Below are 24,394 nucleotides of genomic sequence, written 5' to 3' on the forward strand. Positions count from 1 at the left end.
TCTCTATTATTCACATGGCAACATATTTCAGCGCAGCAACAGTATTCGCATTCCAAGGTCAACTGTGCTGTACCCACATTTCCCTCCAAACTGAGAGCCCTGTTGGAGGAGAACACACGACTTCAACACCACCTCTTCCTCTCCGAATACTATCAGGGCTCAGAAAGCTCGGAATACGGAACAACAATAAATTGTACCTCAAGGTACACACAGCAACGGAGGAAGACTACTCTCCCCTCTGGGCTTCCTTGGCATCAGGCAAAGCAAGGCTGGAAGGCTCTTTGCACCAACAGTGCCTAAGCTAACGTGGCGGTGCCCCCATTCGAGGAGAAATTGGGATTACAAAGTTCCTTTATTCACAGGCAATCAAGGACTAGGAAATAATTGCCTGAACTAAGACAACAATCTTACCATCAATTTTCTTCTCGCCTGAGCTTTTATAAATGAGATTTTACAATATCCCCGTTCCTTTCCTTAACAGTAAACTATTAATGCACAGAGGACGTCCTCAGAACTCAAGCAGGAGTAATATTAATAGTCTCAGATTTTCTACACTTTACAGATCAGTAAGAGATTTGTAAGTCAACAGTAGTAACTACTATGTATTTTTCTTGTCCTGTGCATCAAATGTGGAGTACCGTGTTCCACCAGGAGTCAGCCCAGTTCAGTAGGGTCTTGTTGCACTCAGCTCTGCACAGTAAATCTTACTGTTTAGTCTCCATGTCCTTGACTTTGCCTATGACTCTTCTAGTTTAAGGAAAATCTGTATAAAGGTGGAGAACTGCAGACCCCAGCGCAAGCACTGGCATTAGAACTAAAGTAGATTTCAGGGGAATAACTACAGTTGCTCATGAGACTGACTGTTCACAGCCTTGCTAGAAACCCTATCGCTCCTGAATCCCTAGATCAGGCAATTGTAGTCATGTAAACATGGGAGGGGATTTCGCTGAGAAAGGTCTCGTTCCCGTGTAAGGTTCTGGTCGCTGGCCAGCCCCAGTGACGGAGTGGGCAGCCCAAAACGCTGGCCGCATTTCATTGTGAACACGTTCCTACTCTTTCCCACTACAGTGCTGTCAAGTTCTTCCATCACTCATGTCACTGGCGAGCCCGCCCATTGCGGCTCCTATTTATTTTGTATGTTCCTACTACACATGTGGGATTCACTTTGTGTAAGAAATTTCCATTTCACACTGTCAGCTTCCTAAAAGCCATCAACTGGGAACACTTTCTAGTGAGTGAAGGCACAAATCACTGGCATTTCTTCTTTATAAAGGAAATCAAAAGGGTTGTTTAGAAACTGAACAAACACCTTGGGTATTCCTATAAAGGGAGTGCTGTATCTGCTACCAAAACCCAAAGATATTTCTTAGATCCAAAGAGAATATGGATTATGTAAAAGCATGGATTTGGCAGTTTAAGACGCATTTCCAATGTTACACTACACCATTTGGGGGGAAGTGCTGGTTAGTATCACAGGAGCAGATTAAAAGTGCCAACGCCACCCTTTTGGCCTGTTTTCCTTGTAAACTTCCTCCAGCCACAGTGAAGCCTGTCCAGGGTACGTCACTCTACACACAGCCCTCAGAGCTGCTCAGAGATGGGACAATGGGATTCACCTCAACTAGCACGGCAACCAGCACTCAGCTGGTAAGCACTGCTGTGGGGCAGAGTGCGTGGAAAGCCTTAAACCCAGGGGAGACCTATACAATGGCACAGAAATTCCTGGTTTTATAATAGCTTCCCAGGAAGTCAGAAAACAATTGGTTTTTGGTTAAAGAAACTGAATCTATGCTCAAAAACAAGTAATGCCTCAAAAAGCAAAACCTAGAATAGAAAAACTACAGGCAAAGACAGCTTATTAATCAATAGCTTACTTTGGCTAAATTATCATAGTAAGTCAGTGCAATTTATTATTATTGCATTTAGAAGCACAGTCTCCCACGTTCTCATAAAATGGCACAGTGAAGTACACGAACGCAGTTCACAGAGACGCTAGCCCTTTAGCCTTTCGTGCCTTCAGAACTGAAAAAGACAAAGGCTAACCAGGATCTGACAGATATTCACTTGTTCAGCACATGGTGAGTCAGGAAACAGCTAAACATCTGATTCTTACTCACTTACGGTGGCCCCAGAAGTTCCTATATGGACACGGATGATTCTCAACCTGGCTGCACATCAGAGCCACGTAGGAAGCTTTGCAAAATTACCAAATGCCCAGACCGGTGAAATCTGCAGGGTGGAGCCCAGAAATCAGTATTCTCTATGTTCTCCTGTGCAGCCAGGAGGCACACTACTGATGCATGCCTTTCAGAGAGCTGTTGCACGAAAGCCGTATCCTATCTAGATAGCTTTGTTTTTTCCACCAGGAAAAGGGATTTTGAGAAAAAGGCACAGTTGTGCTTCCTCTAAAGACACAGCTTACTGTTGGGGAGGCGCTGGTTCGGGAGGTTATCTGGAGTGCTGGTTGAAAAGGAGGAAATCCTTGTCCTGACAGAGCAGGCACAGCCTCAGGCTTCGGCAGCTGCCTCCGGCCGCGAAGAACGCCCAGATGCCCATGGGCACCACGATCACATACGCCGCCACCAGGCTTATCCCATAATGCGGACTGACGAAGGTCTGCAAAGGAAAAGGACGTCAGCTTGGGTGTAACAAGCATACAAAACATGTGGAGGAACCAAAGATAGAGGAAAACATGGAATGCTTCTCATAGTTGGGTGCGTTTCACCAAACACGACGATGTGTATCATGTCGTGAGGAGCACTGGGAACCACGCAGACACACACAACTAAACTAGTCAATGGACCCTGCATCCGAATGGCAACCCTACAAGGTCCCCAGAAGCCGGAACCTAAGGGAATACCCCAGAGAGGATACGTGTTATATAACGTGGGCCCAGTTTATCATCTTTTCTGTGTTACTTAATTGGCTCCTAGAATTTGGGTTGCTGTGGGTTCCAAAAGTTCATTTTGAAAAATACTGAAAATACGTCCATCCAATAGTTTAAGCCAGAATGCTAGGAGTTCTCTTTCATTCTTCTCTTACCCCCATTCTCTAACTTCCAATCTACCAGTCAGTTCTGTTGAGGTAAACTTCTAAATATCCCAAATTGGTCTACTTTTTATCTTCATAATTATCATATATCTGGCAGGATTTTGAAAAGGAAGAGAAATCCACTTACACATGTTAAAATTGAGAGAATAAAGGAACAATTTCAAAGGGTTAAACAGAATTACAGTAGACTCTGAGGGATATTGGGACATCCAGGACCATCCCGAGCAGTATGTTATTACCATACCCAGACTTGAATTGTCAAGAGGAAGAAATGTTCTGAAACCCAGTGAAAGCTGGACTCCTGAAAGAGGGGCGCCCAGGTAAGGGCTGCAACTGCCACCTCTCGCACTTCTGTACTGAAGCAGGGAGGGAGCAGAGGGTAGACAGACTCTTTGTGTTTTCTTTTACCATGTTGTCTTTTCGATCAAACACAACTGGAAGAGAATAAGCAGCGAAGCCTGTATGATGCAATCTGAATGGGTTAGTTTCCTAGGCAACAGAGTAGGGCAGATGAGGGTGGCAAATGGACCTGGGGCAAATGATAAATAACAGGACACCTCTCTAGACCAAGTCAGCCGTCTCTAATCTGGACTCCTGCAATCACTTCCCTGTTGGTCTAACTGCTTCATTTATGTAGTCAGTGATAGTGCTGTAATCCATCCTCCAAATGGCAGTCCAAGGGATCTTTGCAAAACCCTGACCTGATTAGGTTATGCTCCTGCTTAATATCCTTAGAGTATTATGCAAAATATTTACACTGGCCTGCCAAAGTCTACAGTACCTGGTCCCTGCTTTTCTATTCAAACTCCTATGATATGATGTTCTCATCTCTTTACAGCCTCACATAGCAGCATTATTTGCTAGGGTCTTTTCCTTGTGACTCACTCAATTATGATTTGGCCCTTCGTCTTCCTTTGAGCAGTGCAAGGTGAGTGAATATAATATACACCAAGTACAACTAAATATGAACATGGAAATCTTGGCTTCTTAAGAATTTTGACTTCCATCATAAGAAAAACACACCCTGAAACGGTACAAGAACAAAAATTGAGCCCAATTGAAACTTTTCTGCCTCTTGGAGTCAAGTCTAGAAAAAAAAAATACTGATGGGATGCCAAGAGGTGCTGTGTTACACAACAGTAAAGCACAAAGTGTCTATGCTAATGGGGGTTATATACCAGCAAGGGGGACAGGCCATGAATGAAGAAACAAATTAATTAAATAATTACGAATTGTGACGACTGCTAGGACAGAACAACTGTAATTGTGATGCTGCTAGAACAGGTAAGAACAAGGTGATCTACTTTGGGCAGTCAGGGAAAGCCCCAGGGAGGCCCAATGAGCCAGCCTTGTGTAGACTGAGGGAGGGAACCAAAGGAGCTCAGTGCCGCTGAGAACCTGAGAAGTCACTCAATCACGGGTAGGGCTGGAGGGGCAGCACGTGAGAGGAGGTCAGAGGAGAAGGCAGGGCCAGCTACGAAGCATGTTGTAAGGAGTGTGGATTTTATACTCAGCGCAATGGAAGGTCACAAAGGGGTTTAGGTAGAGTAGCTGAACGACTTCAGATTTTTAAAACTGCAGAGAAAAATTAAAGGAGCCTCTGGCGAAGCAGCAAGACTAGTGAAGAAGATTATGTACTGGATGAGGGGAGCACGGCATGGTGACTTAGGACAGGGTGGTGGAGGCAGAGATGGAGAGGGGATGGTAAGAACTGACAGGACTCTTTTCAAAGGCTGCTGAGATGAGAAAAGAACAATGTCCATTAGATTTGGAGAAATGAAGATCCTTTTTGACCTTGACAAGTATAGTTTTAAAAGGGTGGTAGAATAGAAGCCAGATTGGACCAGAAGTATGAGAGGTGGAGAAGTGGAGACAGAATTGGTGCAGACGACTCTGAGAAGTTTTGCTGTGATGAGGAACAGGGAAAAAGGGGGAGGGGGTGCCTAGAAGGGGAAAAGGCAATAATGAAGAGTTTTATGTAAGATATTTCTGTATGCTGATGGAGAGAGGGAAAGGAGAGGACACAATCAAGGGACTGACATCCTTAAGCAGGAAAGATTAGGTGTAGAGCCCAAAGAAAGGACTGACCTTTCACAGAAGGAGGGGTACTTCCTCTGCCGGCCCGGATAAGGTGGGGAGATGGGTTCCCATCCAGCCTAGCATTTACACTTAACTGACCTGATTGGGTCAGTTTCTCACCGTATCCCTCTGCCTACCAGGAATAAAGGAAGAGCCTCCAAGGCTTCTCGCTTTCCTTCCCCTCACCCTGCCTGCACTCGTGCCTGGGTAAGGCACCAACCCTGCCTATCAGCTCTGGCCAGGGAAAACAGGCGGGTTTTGCAGGTAGCACTTTATGTAGAAAGAATGCTTTTCTCAAGAGGCATCTGTGGGTATGGCAGGGATTGAACGTTTTCTGGATCCTATTTTAGAATAATTCTATACCTAAAATACACTGAATTTTAAATACAAGCCATAAAGAAAAAATTGATTAGACTACAATACATAAGTTTCGTTCATAAAAAGACATTAGAAGAACATAAAGACAAACCACACAGTAGAAGAAGCTATTTGCAATACATACATACAAAGGCCTCTTTTAAACAAAGAATATATAAAGAACCCCGAAAAATCAAAATGAAAAAGACAGACAATCCAATAGAATGATGGGCAAAAGACTCGCACATTTTACAAAAGGATAACCCAAAAGGCCAATAAACACACGAAGACGTGCCCAGCCTTTGGCCCTGGCTGTTCAGTCCAGGGTACTCCTTCTCCAGACAGCCATGTGACCAACTCTAACTTCACGCCTTTGCTCAAGTACCCCCTTTACGGGGGAAGCCTACTCTCACTACCTACTTCAAATATTCGACATCCTTCCATCCCCCACACTCTAGATCCCTTTTAACCTGCTCTCCTTTTCCTTTCTTCCACAGCACTGGTCAATTTCTAACCTACTGCATAATTTTTATTATGTCTATTACTTATTGTCTCTCTCTCTCCCCACTAGATTGTCAAGGCAGGGAGGGATCTTTGTTTTGTTCGCCTACAACAGGGCCTGGAACATAATACAAAGAAATATTTATAAATATTTGTCACTCAATAAATATTTGTCTAGTGAACAAATAGTTGAATCTGTAAGAACATTTGCTCTTTCATGTAACTTCCTTTCTGATTATAAAAGTGTATGTTGTAGAAAATTTGGAACATGCCAAAGATTATAAAGAATAAAAGAATCCATCCAGAGATAAAAGCTGTTAATATTTGAATGCGTTCTCTTTCAACTCTTTTTCATGAAGATTTGGCTTTATATAGCTGCCATCCATAGTAAAGGTAACTATAGTTACCCAGCACCACTGAAAGGTTTTCGGTAGAAGAGGCAGTAAGATGGCATTTTGGCTGGATCGGAGGACAAGGAGCCCAGCCAGTATAAGACAACCTGATATAAACTCTAAATGGATGGAGAGGAGAGAAACATGAGCCAGGAGACTATCAGAAGGAACCTTTAAAATACTTTAGATGAGACATGATAAGGGTTTGGATGAGGCAGTGGTGAGGAGAATTCTAATGCAAATATCTCACAAACTGTAAAAAAAAAAAAAGTCAGACCCAAAGCATTCCATAGCACTTAAAAATTTATCTAGTCAAGTTTTCTTTTTAAACATTATTTATTTTAAAAACTAGCATTATTATAATGTCAAGAGAGGAGGGAGTGAAATGGGCACTCTTGTTATCGATCAGATAGAGTAAAAAATGATACAACCCTTGTGGAAAGTATTTAGCAATTTTCGTCAAGGACTTTAAAAATATTCACATCAGTTGACTTCATAATTCTATTCTTTGGAATCTAAACAACATGTTGAAAAAGTTTTATATACAAAGATGTCCAAGACAGCATTATAATAACCAAAAGTAGAAACAGAAGTGATCAGTTAAGCAAACTGTAATTTTTATGTAATGATATAATGCCATTAAAATGTATATATGAAAAGGATTTATCAGAACATGGAAGTTGTTTAAGATGGGTTACATAAGCATAATGCAAGACTATTCCTGCTTTAACCATATCCATTAAAAGAAAGACACTAGAGGGGTCAGCCCAGTGGCTCAGGTGGTTGGAGCTCCGTGCTCCTAACTCCAAAGGCGGCCGGTTCGATTCCCACATGTGCCTGTGGGCTCTCAACCACAAGGTTGCCAGTTCGACTCCTGCAAGGGATGGTGGGCTGCGTCCCCTGCAACTAGCAATGGCAACTGGACCTGGAGCTGAGCTGCACCCTCCACAACTAAGACTGAAAGAACAACTTGAAGCTGAATGGCACCCTCCACAACTAAGATTGAAAGGACAACAACTTGACTTGGGGAAAAAAAAAAGTCCTGGAAGTACATACTGTTCCCCAATAAAGTCCTGTTCCCCTTCCTCAATAAAATCTTAAAAAAAAAAAAAAAAGACACTTAGAAAAAAATCTTTAATGAGCTCAACCAACAAATTCTCTCTCTGTAGTAAGATTTAGACAACTTATCATTCATTCATTCATTCATTCTTTTAAACAACTTTTCTAAATTTCCTCATTTTCCCATAAGCATCTTTCATTTACAGTGGAATCTACCATTTTAGATATGTGGACTTAAGTTCCAATAAAAAACACGGTTTGAGCAAGGTGGCAATACTTACCAAGGCTGACACCAGCACATGGGTCAGGAGAACTACAAGAAGGGTGTACCACTTTTTCTTCTCACAGCCGTCAAAAAATACAATGCCCCAGAAAATGTGCAGCAATATGATAACCAGCGTCATGAAAGCTGAAAGACAGTCATCCGTTAGTGCCCAGTCATGTGGCCAGCAGACGCCAAAGCCCACTGAACACGCAGTCATGATATACAGTCGCGTGGGGTACATCACACCACTGTGAGAGCTTAACCACCATCTGACAGAAGCAGAACCTTGACACACATTTGCTCAAACGTGAACATGGAAAGCAACATTTCTGAACAAGAGTTCAGGTCTGCAGCAGCTTCTCTAGGATGTGAACCTGTTAAATAAAAAGTCAGCTTGAATCTGGCTTTCAAGGAGTTTCTCTCAGGAATGCAATGTAACTATTGTGATACCTGATCAGCTTTTTTGTCTACTAATTAAGACTTCTCAATTAAAAGGAGTAGCTTCAGTTTATATAAGTCTTTTCACTAAAGTGGAATTTCTCTTTGGATCTTTTTTTTAAAAAGGCCAATGGAAGAATAAAAATATTAAACATTGTAATGATTGTCTAAAATTCTTCTTAAGCAACTGAAATTGAATTTGATTAGCACACACAAGTTTTTCTGTGGAATAGAGTGTGTGTGTGTGTATCTTGGATAACATTCTTTATTTAAATGGTTAAGTTCCACATATTCTGAAAGTTTTAACATGAAAAAAAAAACAGCATAGTTTTTCCTTTTTGACCATCTAATAAGATACCATTAATACCCACCAGTCTAGCAAAAAAAATTCAAATCTAACAATTATCTTTCACACTGCTAGTAGGAAACAATCTAGCATTACCTAGGAAAATTAAAAATTGGCACACTGTATTTCACTCCAGCAATTCAGCGGCTAGGTCTATACTCTGAAGCAGATCACTAGCACTTGAGAACTTGTTAGAAATGCAAATTAAGGTGACCCACCCCAGACTTCCAGAACCAGAGACCCTGAGCCCAGCCATCTGTTTAAAGTCCTCCAGTTGACTCTGATGCAGTTAAGTCTGAGAACCACTGCTCTAGAAAAACTCTCAAATATTTGCACAAGAAGATATATATATACAAGAATATTTATATCAGCACTATTTGTAATAACAAAAAATGTCCATCATTACCAGAATAGACAAACTATGGTGCGTGTACACATGGATCTACAATATACATGATCTCAAGAATATAATGTTGGGGGGAGTATACTGAGGGAAAACAGATATTATTTTACTTACACAAAGTCAAAAACACACAAAACAATATTATTTTAATTAAAGTTTATTGGGGTGACAATTGTTAGTAAAGTTACATAGGCTTCAGGTGTACAATTCTGTATTACATCATCTATATATCACATTGTGTGTTCACCACCCAGAGTCAGTTCTCCTTCCATCACCATATATTTGACCCCCTTACCCTCACCTACCACCTCCCTCCCCCCACCCTCTGGTAACTACTAAACTATTGTCTGTGTCTGTGAGTTTTTGTTTCCAAAACAATATTAAAAAGATGTAACTGTCATGGTTGGAGGAAAGCAAGTTGTTACATCTAGTGACAGCATGCCATCATTTCTGTAATGATGGTAAATACTTTAAAGTAGAAGAGGGATTTTTTTTAAAACTTTGGGACGACGACAGACTAAACTAAAATGATGTATTTGAATCCCAGTGATGATCCTGGAAAGGGAAGTTGCCCTGAAGGTACGTCACAACGTACGGTGATGTGACGATGTAGTTGAGACCACTTAAGACACTCAGGAATTAAGTTTATGTCAAGAAAGACCAGGGTAGAATCTGCAATCTACACAGGCACAAATGTTCACACACGAAGGTTTTTCTAAATCCTAGCTGTCAATCAGATGTCAAGAGAAAGCAATGACACCATTAATGTGTCACCTCTTTGTCAGCTTGTTTGCCCTTCTCTCTTCGCATTACCACGAATATTGATCCAGGCAGTCAGGCTCCTATGGACGAGTCCTGGAGTTCAGCTACTTGGGAAATGCTCTTACTTATGGAATTTTCAGTTCATTCTCATCCAAAAGAGCATTATTCTGTGTTTCAGACAAGCAGCCTCAAGATATCACTAGCCCTGACCTTTTTCTCCCAAATTCCAGGTCCATATTTCTGTTTGCAGGGTCCTCTCCTGCTAAAAAGTATCTTTGATGGATCGCTCCTATCTGCAAAGGAAAGTCTATGCCTCTGTCTAAGCCAGGCACTGCTCTAGCCCTAGGGCTGTCGTGATGCACAAAATACAGGCCCCATCCTGTCAGTTTACTGTCTTATTAACATCTAACGGGGAAAGCCTCAACATTTTTTACAGCACTGTACATCTCCACTTGACTGCTTAGTCAGCTAACACTAGTTTCTGGCTGGCTTCTGGTCATCGTAAGCTTTTACTACTGCACTGCGCTACTTAGGATACTGGGATTTATTGTTTATTCCCTCTGCAATTGGTTATAGGTCCACCAGACACTGAGACATGGGTATATAAATTATTCTGCTACATACCTGTAGCTAGAGCTACATACATGCTCGATACTCCTACATACATACATTTTGATACTTCTAATAAATGAAATTAACTCCAACTAGAAATGAAGATTTGCTAACAGTATCTCGAGTACTATCATTTAATTACAAAACCTTTCGCATTTATGTTCCTAAATATAAAATTCAAAAAGTCCTTCAGTAGCTACTCAATGGTATTGTAACAGTTAGATGTTAGAGGGGTAGTAGCTTGGGGGAGGGGTGTTATCACTTTGTGAGGCGTGTAAATATCTATTATGTTGCTTTGTACACCTGAAATTAATTTTTTTTTGAAAAGTCCTTCAGTGAATCTAATCCTAAAATTTGATTTGCTCTAATATTCTTAAAAATAGAAAAAGAAACCTTCTCTAAATTAATCTTCTCTAAATTAATTAATAAGAATTATTAATAAGAATATCAAAATTAGTTTATAATCCATATTAGTAAAAGGAACATCCATAATTTCTAATGTTCTGGATCATTAATCGGAAGCTGAACAATTCTAATAAGTGTTGTATATCTGTGAAATTGTAACTGTCTAGTTTGATAATGGACTTCCTCTTCTAATAATCTTTTAAGTCAAATTCTCTTGGTACAGAACGTTTCAATCTAACCTATTTCTAAGCAAAATGTTTCAGCATTATCTTTAAGAGGCTACATTTACTGTTTGGTTCTTTTATTCTTCCTGAATGTAACTCAAATGCTCTAGCACACAGGTTCATAAATCTCATTTTCACATCTGTCTCTCTCTCCCTCATTCCTGGTATCTACTTTTATGTCCTGGCAAACAGTCTAAGGTAGCACCTAATTCTAATGCCAGCATGGAAACTGCTATCATCTGGCTTCCGCTGATAACTTCAGAGCATCTTTGACCATGCCAGAGAGAGCCAAGGGCTGCTGCGGGGAGGTGGCAGCAACGGACAGGGGAGGACTTCCCAAAACCCAGGCCCAGCCTCAGCTGCCCAGAGGCAGGCTGTGACCACCAGTGGGCTACTGGCTTCTTGGTCCAAGTATTAGAAACTTTTATGCATAAAATAAGTCAGGTTCTGGGAAATTTGGCTAAAACCTGTTTCAGGAATAGTGTTGGAAAACTTCAGAGTATTTCACTAAAACCCGTTACAATGTGAGCAAGTCCCCCGGAAACTATGCAATGCAGCAGCCCTGATGTCAACATTCTGATTCTCTGAAGAAGAGGGAAATGGTGCAAGTGGTCCCAGCAGTAAGGAGCATACTTGGTGAAAAGTGGGCATGGAGCCTGCAGGTTGGTAAATGCCACAACTCCCAGCACGTCCTCCCAGCACAGCCTGGCGCTGCACGGAATCAAGCTGTGGTTGCTGAGGAAGACCAGGCTGATCAATCAACCTGAAAACAGGGTGGTTTTTTTTCCCCCTTTCAAATTATAAATATTGGAAGCAGTGGATAAAACATGTATTCCTAGGCGCTGAATGGAGATACTATGCTAGATGATACTCAAAAAATGTTATTTTTTTCCAATGCAAATCATCTTTACTCATCAGTGCTACGAAAAAAATATTTCTGTGAGATCACAAAAACCACCCAAAATTAAAAGCAGCAGTGGACAAAGAAAATAAGGAACAATTTGCACATGAGGAAGAAACAAGGCCGGAAAAGTATAGAGAAGCAGAAGACACTGACCTGCCTGAGCAGGAGCTGGCCACTCAGCCATGTGAGGAAAGAGACATCAGTGTGACCTGGAACACAACTGGAAGAGCCACCAAGACAGTCTTTCAGTCAGGCTCTGTGAAGCAATCCACTGAGCTGCTGTTTGCATGCTGCCTAAAGATGGTTACCTCTGCTTTGCACACCTGATAATTTATCACAGGCTACTAGAGTCTAAAACAGGCCAAGGTTTAGTGAAAAGACATTCCAAATGTACAATTTTCCACTCTCAGTTATTTCAGCAGCTTGGAGGAAAGACTATTACACTACTGATATAATGAAAAAATATGATGACATTTAATGACAAAATTGATGACATATGGCATATCCTTGTGTCATAAGCAGTACAGTTAGTTGTGATAATTTATTTTAAGATATTAAAATTCTAATAAATTCAGAAAAGGAAAAGAATTGCAGATTAATCTCTGTTGTCTATCATTTTTTCTGTGTGATTAATAGTGTTACGTTTTCTCTACCACTTTGCAGTTGGTAATGTAGTTGAGACAGTCTTGCTTATAAAGAGCTTTCATTTAAAAGTCTAAACATTTAACAAAGTGTCACATTGTAGAGATTATACTTAAAAATATTGTGGGGGAAAAAGTGAATAAATGAAAATAGAAACTCACTAGGTTACCACAAGGATTTATTCTCATGTTCACTGGTCTAACGGTTGACTGTGCTTTGACTATTAAGGCTGTGTTCGGCTAGGTAGCGTGGATGCAGGCTGCTGGTACAGCTGGGTTTGGCTCCTCACTGCAGGCTGGGCCCAGGTCTGCTCTATACATGTTCATTCTGGGGCCCTGGCTAAGTGGGCACAGGACCACAGCCCAAGAAGGCAGGCCAACCACGCAAGTGCTTTTTAAGCTCTGATTTACATCACGTTCACTAATTGGCCAATTCAAGTGATATGATTAAGCTCAAAGTCAGGGGCAGGTAAGTACATTCTGGCCACCAGGAGACCATGCAAGGGAGTGAATGTATAATTCTATTACAGAGGAATGACAAAGTGGGACGGAAATAGAATGAATCTCCCACATTCTTCTTACTTTTATTTTTCTTCAAGCTCAATATTCCTTTCTTTCTATTGTATCCCATAGGACACAGCTTCTAGATCTTTCACCACACTGACAGTATTCTATATCAATTTTAATTCTGCAGTATTCCTGCTAAATCACAATGCTCAGAACTGAACACAATCCTCCGCATGTGGTCTCACCAGTACTGATTTCTCCTACAGAAAGGCTTAGTGGCCTTTGCGGGCCGTGTTACACTGGCAGCAGCCTCATATATCTTGTTTACTGCATCTCCTGATTGCATCATTTTCTCTTGTGCTTGATTAAATCTCGTGCTGTTTTGTACAGTGTCATGCTGTACCGGCTTGTAGCCTAGGAGCAATCGGGCTGGACCATGTAGCCAAGGTGTGCAGTAGGCTGTACGTTTGTGTAAGTGCACCCTGTGATGTTCACACAATGACAAAACCACCTAATGACACATTTCTCAGAACACATTCATGTCGTTAAGTGGTACATGACTATAGTTGTCCTTTAAGTCTCTTTAAGGCACAGCTTCGCTTTCATTTTTTAAAATAAATATTTATGAGTCCATGTAAAAACAAAATACTCCACAAGGTGCTGGGATATTGCAGTGAACGGGACAGACACAGTCCTTACACTTACATGGCTTCGCATCCGGCTAGAGAGAACAACATAAACAAATAACTGACCAATGAATTACAACTGCAATGAGCACTACAAAGGAGAAGTGCGGTGCCATCTGAGCAGGGGTCGGACTTGTCCTGTGCGCTCGTGGCTCCTCCTCCTCCTCGTATTTACCACACTTTATTGTAATCGGCTGTTGTCTCTATTCCCTACTATGACTGGAAGCTACAGACATTAACTGGGCTGTGTTTTCATAGCTTGGTATGACTCCTACTGAATAAAAATGCTCAATAGTTACTTGTGGAATGAACGATTAAATGATCGAGTGGAATTGTCCAAAATACTAAATTAATAAGCCAGAGTAAGACTTGAACTTAGGACTCCAACCCCATCCTTTTGCCTCAATCTAGCATTACCAAGAAATGGTAATGATTCTAATCAAAGCTAGCTTACTACGCAACTGCAAATATAAAGGAATTAACACATATACCTATTATTTATAAACTATGCCTGCCTGTAGCATGAAAACCCACGTATATACAGGCATCACACAGTGCACCATGCATATCTTACTCATACGAACAAAGATGTACTAATTAGTGACCCCATATTCCTTACTTTGATCATTACTTAGGCATTCATAATGGAATATGTTCAACTAACATATAAAGATTTAACTGAAAAATTAAAACGGAGCTCATGCCTAAATAAGCGGTAACGACAGCAGTTATAAGTAACAAACACAAATATATACAAATTAGGGGTTATTTTTCAATGCAATTAAGAGTAGTTTCTTAAATGTATAATTCAAAGTTTATGCTCCAAAGGATGTTATAAGAAATAAGAAAGTCTCACACATGATAGACTAACAGCTGTTCTTTCACTCTAGAGGTACATATTCACAGCATGATCAGCCTGCCATCCTAACTTAGCTAAAGGCATTAAAATATTTTATTTTCTTTAAATTTTCCCACGAATTTACAGAAATTACAAATCCATTCCCCAAACTGCTAGCGTACCTTTCTTTTACTTTCTTCCAAGGGAATCTTCCAAGAGAATCATTTTAAGCTAGTCTTATGAAAACAGCCTACCTTACTAAAGGGAGTTAGCACCATCTAGTGAGAGAAGTTGGCAGAAAAATAAGTTCCATTACAAGAATGCTACTTTAGAACCAAAAAAAAAAAAAAAACATTGCTGATGTAGCAATATAACAGACTGACTTAGGATAATATAGAAAACTGTAGCAGTAAAACCCCTTTGTGATTATGTTGTGTTCATTTATATTGGACTCTAACAGACTTTGGCTATTAATAATACATTTGTTCTAAAAACCTGACGCTCAGTAATCATTAAAAAATTGCCAGAAATTTCAAAATTCTAATTATGAAATGTTTAAAAGAGAGTTTATGTTACAAGCTCCACTAAATATGTCCAATCCATTAATACACTTTCCTGTCCTCTAACTTGTAGCCAAATGTAAAGGGCGTTGACTTTACCCTATAAGACCTTGGAAAGCCATTACACATTTTTCTTATAGGGAAGATTAGTTTTTTGGCTGTATACAGGATGGATTCACATGGAAAGTGTGTTGAGGAAAGACTGACCAGCTGGGGGGGTGATGGTAGCAATCTAGACAGGAGATGCCCAGGCCTGAACTGAAATGCTGAACAAGTGGCCAGTGGTTTGGGGATCACTACAACATACAGAATGTCTCTGAACTTCTGCAGCAATATTTGTTTTTCAATTTGGTCTACCTCCTAATATCTTTTCTATTATTATCTTAAACTGTATTGAAATAATTTTTTTGTCTTATTCCCCCTACTAGCGGGTGAGCTTCTTGAGGACAAAAATTAATATAGATGGTAAATAATGATTTAATTAAAAGAATATGTGCATGGGGTCCCTTATTTCAATGATATAACTTATGTAGATAACAAAACATACAGTGGGGGTTTTGAAAACTACTTTTAAAAGATTCTTCTTAAAATGAACATTTTACCAAAGAGATTGAAATTTTAAAAATAGAATTTCTGGAGATTAAGAACTCAATAAAAGAAATGAAGAATGAAATAGCCAGCTTAGGTAATACAGCTGACCAGGAGGAGAAAAGAATCAGTGACATCGAAGGTAGAAACCTGGAAATGACACAGATGGAAGAAGAAAGAGACTTGAGACTTAAAAGAAATAAAAGAACTCTACAAGAACTTTCTGACTCCATCAGAAAGAGCAACATAAGAATAATGGGCATACCAGAAGGAGAGAAAGAGTGAAGGGAACAGATTAAGTATATTCAAACAAATAGTCAATGAAAACTTTCCAAACTTGTGGAAAGACCTGGATCCTTGAATCCAAGAAGCAGATAGAACACCTAATTACCTCAACCCCAAATAGGCCCTCTCCAAGGCACATTGTATTGAAGCTGTCAAAAATTAATGACAAAGAAAGACTCCTCAAGGCAGCTAAGGAAAAGAAGACAGTAACCTACAAAGGAAAGTCCATTAGGTTATCATCAGATTTTTCAGCAGAAACTCTACAAGCAAGGAGGGAGTGGACTCAAATATTCCAACTATTGAAAGAGAGAAATTATGAACCAAGAATAAATATATCCAGCAAAGATACCCTTTAGATATGAAGGAGGAATAAAGACTTTTCCAGACATACAGAAGCTGAGGGAATTTTCTAACACACGAAATGCACTACAATAAATACTGAAGGAGACTATGCGACCAGCATATATAGGGATAATTTGACACAACAAAAACATAAAAGTGGGGAAGAGTAAAGGTCTGAACCGGCATAAGGAGAAAGTAAACATGCTGAGGAAAATGGAATACTCTAAATATGAAACTTTCTTTTACATAAACTTAATGGTAACTACTCAAAAAAAAATCCAGAACTGAAATACATAACATAATAAAAGAAGAAACGGGGAAAAATAGAATACCACCACACTGCAATAATAGACAACAAAAAGGCAAAGAAAAAATGGAGTCACAGTCTTATTAGAAAACCAAAGATAGAATGATAGGAAATCCTCATATTTCAATAATCACCCTAAATGTAAATGGACGGAACTCACCAATAAAAAGGCACAGAGCAGCAGATTGGATCAAAAAACTAAACCCAACCATATGCTGCCTCAAGGAGACACATCTCAGTTACAAGGACAAATACAGACTCAAAGTGGAAGGGTAGAAATTGACACTCCAAGCAAATTGTGTCCAGAGAAATGCAGGTGTAGTCATACTGATTTCAGGTGAAACAGACTTCAGGATAAAAAAAGTAACAAGAGACAAAGATGAACATTTCATAATGATAAAGGGGACTCTACAACAAGAAGACATTACAGTCATTAACATTTATGCCCCCAATCAGGGAGCACCAAAATATACCAAGCAACTACTAACAGAACTAAAGGGAGAAACTGACCAAAACACAATTATAGTAGGGGACCTAAATATATCATTGACAGCTATGCATGGATCATCCAAACAGAAAATAAATAATGAAATAGCAGCCCTAAATGACACATTAGATGAAATGGACATAACTGACATATATAGAGCACTTCACCCTAGAACATTAGACTATACATTTTTTTCTAGCGTACATGGAACGTTCTCAAAGATAGACTATATATTGGGACATAAAACTAGCCTCAACCAATTTAAAAAGACTGAAATCATACCTAGCATATTCTCTGATCACAAGGCTTTGAAATTGGGTATCAACTGAAGAAAGAAAGCAGGAAAAACCACAAATATTTGGAGATTAAACAACATACTTTTAAAGAACTGGGTCAAAGAAGAAATAAGAGGGGAGATCAAAAGATACATAGAAACAAATGAGAATGAAAATACATCCTACCAAAATTTTGGGGATGCAGCGAAAGAAGTTTTAAGAGGGAAATTTATATCATTACAGGCCTATCTCTAGAAACAAGAAAAGTCCCAGATAAATAACCTCATGTTACACCTTAAAGAACTAGAAAAAGAAGAATAAATGAAACCCAAAGTCATCAGAAGGAAGGAAATAATAAAAATCAGAGCAGAACTAAATGAAACAGAGAACAGAAAGACAATAGAAAAAATTAATGTGACAAACAGCTGGTTCTTTGAAAAGATTAATAAAATTGACAAACCCGTGGCTAGACTCACTAAGATAAAAAAAGACACAAACAAACACATAATCAGAAATCAAAGAGGGGAAGTTATCACGGACAACACAGAAATACAAAGGATCATCCAAGAATACTATGAAGGACTATATGCCACCAAATTCAATAACCTAGAAGAAATGGACAAGTTCTTGGAAACATACAACCTTCCTTGGCTGAATCACAAAGAATTGGAGAATCTAAATAGACTGGTCACCAGTAAAGAAATTGAATCAGTCATCCAAAACCTTCCCAAAAGCAAAAGTCCGGGACCAGATGGCTTCACTAGTGAGTTCTACCAAACATTCAAAGAGGATCTAATACTCGTCCTACTCAAACTCTTCCAAAAAACTGAAGAAGAGATAGTACTCCCTAACTCATTTTATGAGGCCAGCATTACCGTGATACCAAAACCTGGCAAGGACATCACAAAATTAGAAAATTACAGACCAATATCTCTGATGAATACAGACGCAAAACTCCTAAACAAAATTCTAGCCAATCGAAAGCAACAATGCATTACAAAAGACCAAGTGGGGTTCATCCCAGGGGCACAAGGATGGTTCAATATATGCAAATTGATCAATGAGATAGATACACCACATAAATAAAATAAAGCACAAAAATCATATGATTACATCAACTGATGCAGAAAAAGCATTTGACAAGATGCAACATCCATTTATGATTAAAACACTGAATAAAATAGGTATGGAAGGAAAATACCTTAACATAATAAAGGCCATATATGACAAACTCTCAGCTAATCTCATAATTAATGGTGAAAAACTGAAGTCCTTTGCTCTACGTTCAGGAACACAACAGGGCTGTCCCCTATCACCTCTGCTTTTCAACACAGTATTGGAAGTCCTAGCCAGAGCTATCAGGCATGAGAAAGAAACAAAAAGCATCCAAATTGGGACTGAAGAAGTTAAATTGTCACTTTTTGCAGATGACATGATGCTATATATAGAAAACCCTAAAGACTCCACCAAAAAGCTATTAGAAACAAATGAATACAGTAAAGTTGCTGGCTACAAAATCAACGTACAAAAGTCCATTGCATTCCTGTATATTAACAATGAAATCGAGAAAAATGAAAAAAAAATCCTTTTGCAATTGTAACAAAAAGAATAAAATACCTAGGAATAAACTTAACTAAGGATGTGAAAGACCTATATGCTGAAAACTGTAAGACATTTTTAAAAGAAATTGAATACACAAAGAAATGGAAAGACATTCCATGTTCATGGATTGGAAGAATCAACATAGTTAAAATGGCCATATTACCCAAAGCAATACACAGATTTAATGCAATCCCTATCAAAATCCCAATGGCATTTTTTTAAAGAAATAGAACAAAAAATCATCAGATTTATATGGAACCACAAAAGACCCCGAATAGCCAAAGCAATCCTGAGAAAAAAAAACAATGCTGGAGGTATCACACTCCCTGACTTCAGCTTGTAATACAGAGCAACAATAATCAAAACAGTATGATACTGGCAGAAAAACAGAACAACAGACCAATGGAACAGAACTGAGAACCCAGAAATAAACACACATAAATAGGACAGATAATTTTTGACAAAGAAGCCAAAAACATACAATGGAGAAAAGACAGCCTCTTCAATAAATGGTGCTGGGAGAATTGGAAAGCCATGTGCAAAAGAATGAAACTGGACTGCTATCTGTGACCATGTACCAAAATTAACTCAAAATGGATCAAAGACCTAAACATAAGACCTGAAACAATAAACTGCATAGAAGAAAACTAGGTACTAAACTTATGGACCTTGGGTTCAAAGAGCATTTTATGAATTTTACTCCAAAGGCAAGGGAAGTAAAAGCTAAAATAAATGAATGGAACTATATCAAACTAAAAAGGTTCTTCTGCAAAGCAAAAGAAACCATTTACAAAATAAAGAGGTAACCAATCAAATGGGAGAAGATTTTTGCAAACGTCTCCAATAAGGGGCTCATATCCAAAATATAAAAGGAACTCATACAACTCAACAACAAAAAAACAAACAATCCAATTAAAAAATGGGCAGAGGACCTGAAGAGACATTTCTCCAATGAGGACATACAAATGGCCAATAGACATATGAAAAAAAGCTCAACATCACTAATCATCAGAGAAATGCAAATAAAAACCACAACGAGATATCACTTCACACCAGTTAAAATGGCTATCATCAACAAGACAAATAATAACAAGTGTTGGAGAGGCTGTGGAGAGAAAGGAACCCTCATACACTGTTGGTGGGAATGCAGACTGGTGCAACCACTATGGAAGGCAGTGTGGAGGATCTTCAAAAAATTAAGAATAGAATTACCATATGACCCAGCAATCCCTCTCCTGGGTATCTATTCAAAAAATCTGAAAACATTTATCCATAAACACATTATGTGCTCCAATGTTCATTGCAGCTTTATTTATGGACGCCAAGACATGGAAACTAAAGTGTCCTTCGATAGATGAATGGATAAAGAAGTTGTTGTATATATACACAATGGAATACTATTCTGCCATAAGAAAAGATAAAATAGTACCATTTGCGACAACATGGATGGATCTTGAGATTATAATGCTAAGTGAAATAAGTCAGACAGAAAAAGTAGAGAACCACATGATTTCACTGATTTCAGTATATATAACTGAAAACAACGAAAGAACAAGACAAACAAATGAAGAAACAAAAACTCACAGACACAGACAATAGTTTAGTGGTTACCAGAGGGTAAAGGGTGAGGGGGGTTGGTAGATGAGGGTAAAGGGGATCCAATATACAGTGATGGAAAGAGAACTGACTCTGGGTGGTGAACACACGATGTGATATATAGATGATGTACTACTGAATAGTACACCTGAAATCTATTTAACTTTACTAACAATTGTCACCCCAATAAACTGTAAAAAAAAAAAAAAAAAAGAGAGATTCTTCTTGTGGAATTTCGGAGAAATGAGAAATCTTAATTATGTATATTACCAACTCTCAAACATGTGATCATTGCATTATAACAATTTTTATTTGGTGGATGAAAAAGCACTTTGAAATGAGTTGGTCCTTTTATGCTGCATCTTTAGACAAAAAGGTCAACTCATCTATCATCATTTTTTTTCCTCTCAACTTCTTTTTAAAAGAATATAGTATGATTTATTTTTAAATGTTGAAAAGCAGAAAAACTAAATATTAATTTTCTTTCAGATACATATATGAAAGTAAAATGTTTTACCTTCAAAACAAAACATGTACACACGTATAAAACCTAACTTTCAAACCTGGTTAACCTAGGGAATTAATAACACAAAATCTGAGTAATGGTTACCTGTGAGGAAGGAGTGAGGAGGAAGAAGAGACTCTAAGTTCCTGCTAAGGTTCTAGTTCTTAAGGAACAGGGGAAATGGGTTGTTATTCCTTAAATGATACATATATAAATTACATCCAGGGATAAAGAATGGCATTGTAGGCAGTGGGGGAAAACAGGAGTGAAGGCATAAAGGTAGAAAAAGACAGTAAGCTTGAATAATACCGAATGATCCAATTGACTTGAAGAGAAGGTATGAAGGTCTGACAATTAAGTTTGCAACTTGCACTTCATTGGCAGCACTGTACAAAGAGCTCAGTGAGGTCTCATAACCTAGGTATCTCACAGCGTGTTCGTGTCGATGTGTGGCGGTGTCTTGGTGAGTGGCGTTCATTATTGTTGTTGCCATGTTTTTGTGTGCCGTCACGAGAATGTCTGAGCTTGAAGTAGAGCAACAAACATTAAATTTCTTGTTATACTTGGCAAGAGCAGAAGTGAAATCAGAGACATGTTAGTCCAAGGTTATGGGGATAATGCCATGAAGAAAACGACAGTGTACAAATGGATTAAACATTTTTCTGAGGGGAGAGAATGTGCCACTGATGAAGAGAAATCAAGGCAGCCAGTGACGAGAAGAACTGACGAAAACATTGCAGAAATTCATCGAATTGTGCATCAAAATCGTTGGCTATGAGAAGCAGAGCAGACCAAGTAAACATCCATACAGAAACAGGAAAATCTTAACCCAAAATCACGAGAAAGATGTGTGCAAAAATGGTCTCGAAGGAGCTCACCCATGAACAAAAGCAAAAGAGAGTCAAAGTTTGCCAAACCCTTTTGGAGAGAGAAGAAGATGTTTTGGGCTGTGTTATCACTGGTGATGAAACATGGGTGTATCAAAAACGACCCTGAAACAAAGCACCAAAGTGCACAATGGAAGTCAGCTAATTCTCCATGACCCAAAAAGCTCCATCAGTCCAAATCAAGAGTCAAAACGATGTTGCTAACCTTTTTTGATATCAGAGAGATTATTCATTATGAATTTGTACCACTGGACAAACAGTTAACCAAGTTTACTATTTGGAAGTGCTGAAAAGGCTGCGTGAAAAAGATGAAAATGACCTGAACTTTTTGCCAACAATTCATGGCTCTTGCATCACGACAATGCACCAGCTCACACGGCACTGTCTGTGAGGGAGTTTTTAGCCAGTAAACAAACAACTGTATTGGAACACCCTCCCTACTCACCTGATCTAGCCCCCAATGACTTCTTTCTTTATCCAAAGATAAAAGAAATATTGAAAGGAAGACATTTGGATGACATTCAGGACACCCAGGGCAATATGACGATAGCTCTGATAGCCATTCCAGAAAGAGTTCCAAATTGCTTTGAAGGGTGGACTAGGTGCTGGCGTCAGTGCATAATTTCCCAAGGGAGTACTTCGAAGATGACCATAATGATTTTCAGCAATGAGATATGTAGCACTTTTTCTAGGATGAGTTCGCGAACTTAATTGTCAGACCTCGTATGTTTAAGTATATATTTTTAGATGTATGACATTACTTCACATTAAACAAGAACCATTTTCCTCTAAATTTCAAAATTAGATTATACTGCCTTATCCCAAAACGGGGCCAACATGACAAATTTAATTAAAGATTAGGGCTTATACTAAAGATAAGCATAAACTAATAAAAACAAAAAGAGCATAAAGCCTATAAAAATTCACTTGTAATATATCAACTATACAGCAACGTTGCTAGCATAATAAAATAAAAATAAATTTTATACAAGCTAAATTCCGCTCTAAAATTCTAAACTACTCTAACCAAACTTTTTATTTTCCTAGGTCCTGTACTTTGCCTTTAGAAGGTGTAACATATATTTCTATTCTCTAAGCATATTTTGCCTTTAGAAGGTGTAACATATATTTCTATTCTCTAAGCATATTTTGCCTTTAGAAGGTGTAACATATATTTCTATTCACTTGAATTCTTAAGCCACAGAATTCCAATAAGCATGATCATCTAGACCAGAAGCCTGAACATTCACAACTACCAAGCACATACCTGAATTGAGGAAGAACTGGGGAGAGTCTCCACGAATGCCTACCGTGCCTGGCCCCAAGGAGTCAGACAAGGTATTAACAAAGGAAAAGACTCCACTCATGATTCCGAAGCCCAGGCCAGAAACTAAAGAGGAAGGAAAAACACTGTTAAATCCTTCATGATATAATTTCTTTTCAAATCAAATTTTCAAGGACTAGGGAATACTTTTTGTTGAAGGGGAAATGGTGCTTGTGCTATTAGAGAAATCATGGAAAGCTGGCTCAGAAAAGTCAAGTGCCTGGCTAAACAATGAATTGAGTGAGAAAGGGGCAAGAGGAAAGGAAATGTACAGTGGTGTGTAGCAGAGAAATGCAAAAGGAGAGAAAAAGATCTAAAAAGACACAGAAGCACTCAGTGACACAGAAAAAGATACGATGCTGAAGCTCTGGCTTTAGTCTATGATAACAGAGCCTGCAGATTGAAGTTTGATGACTTAGAACTGGGAACTGCAGTTGAGGGGTGACTGTGCATTGTAAGGCGTACTCCCTGGGCCAAACTGGGGTGACTCCATCTAGAGACATAGATCCAATCTTTAAAACATCACTTTGAAAGAAAACTACGCAGGGTTAGTAACTATATTAAGATGAAGAATCCTCTCTGTACAGGCAGTCATGGTAACCACTTAGGAAAGGTAACAGTAACCTCACTTAGAAACTGTTAGTTAACTAGAGAGTATTCATGTCAAAAACCTAACTTTCAAACCTGGCTAATATTTAATGGACACACAGATAAGAGTCACTCGCAATCACTTCCCTTTCCATAAGGGCCCTGGAAACCTAGAAAAATAAACAATGTAAACCTCTTGGTCAAGACAAGTAATAATATACTATTTGAAATCTATGAAGATATAAAAGATAAAAATGGCTTTTATGCCAAGTGTGATTTTTTTTTCTCTAAACGACACCATGCAGTTCTAACTTACCATAGGCCAGCAATCGCATAGAAGGTGCTGTCTCATCTGGGTTTATACTTTTCAAACCCTCATTGGCTTTTCTAAAATAAAACCACACAGATAACCTTTTTTAAAAGAAATAGTAGTATATCAGGAAAATACACAAGATATTTCAAAATCCAAATACTTACTGAGGCTTTTGATCAAGTTATACTCTAAATCTAAAATGCATATAAATAAAAACCCAGCAAATTGTCAATTACCTAAAATCATCCAAAATTCCCACCCACTT

At 38.8% G+C, this 24,394-nt stretch overlaps 1 protein-coding gene across 2 annotated transcripts in view; it reads right to left on the reverse strand.

The window, feature by feature from the left end:
* Positions 1 to 24,394, reverse strand: part of APH1B (aph-1 homolog B, gamma-secretase subunit) — a 62,134-nt gene that overhangs the window by 31,740 nt on the left and 6,000 nt on the right. For both annotated transcript variants that reach the window (XM_033107591.1, XM_033107592.1), the window contains exons 3-6: positions 24,133 to 24,203; positions 23,172 to 23,294; positions 7,721 to 7,848; positions 2,423 to 2,616 (exon numbers count right to left, since the gene is read on the reverse strand). In XM_033107591.1, coding sequence (XP_032963482.1) covers positions 2,449 to 2,616; positions 7,721 to 7,848; positions 23,172 to 23,294; positions 24,133 to 24,203 — 490 coding nt within the window. In that variant the 3' untranslated portion in view covers positions 2,423 to 2,448. The remainder of the gene's footprint in view (positions 1 to 2,422; positions 2,617 to 7,720; positions 7,849 to 23,171; positions 23,295 to 24,132; positions 24,204 to 24,394) is intronic.

Source organism: Rhinolophus ferrumequinum, chromosome 6 (genome assembly GCF_004115265.2).
Source record: "Rhinolophus ferrumequinum isolate MPI-CBG mRhiFer1 chromosome 6, mRhiFer1_v1.p, whole genome shotgun sequence".
NCBI classification, from domain to species: Eukaryota; Metazoa; Chordata; class Mammalia; order Chiroptera; family Rhinolophidae; genus Rhinolophus; species Rhinolophus ferrumequinum.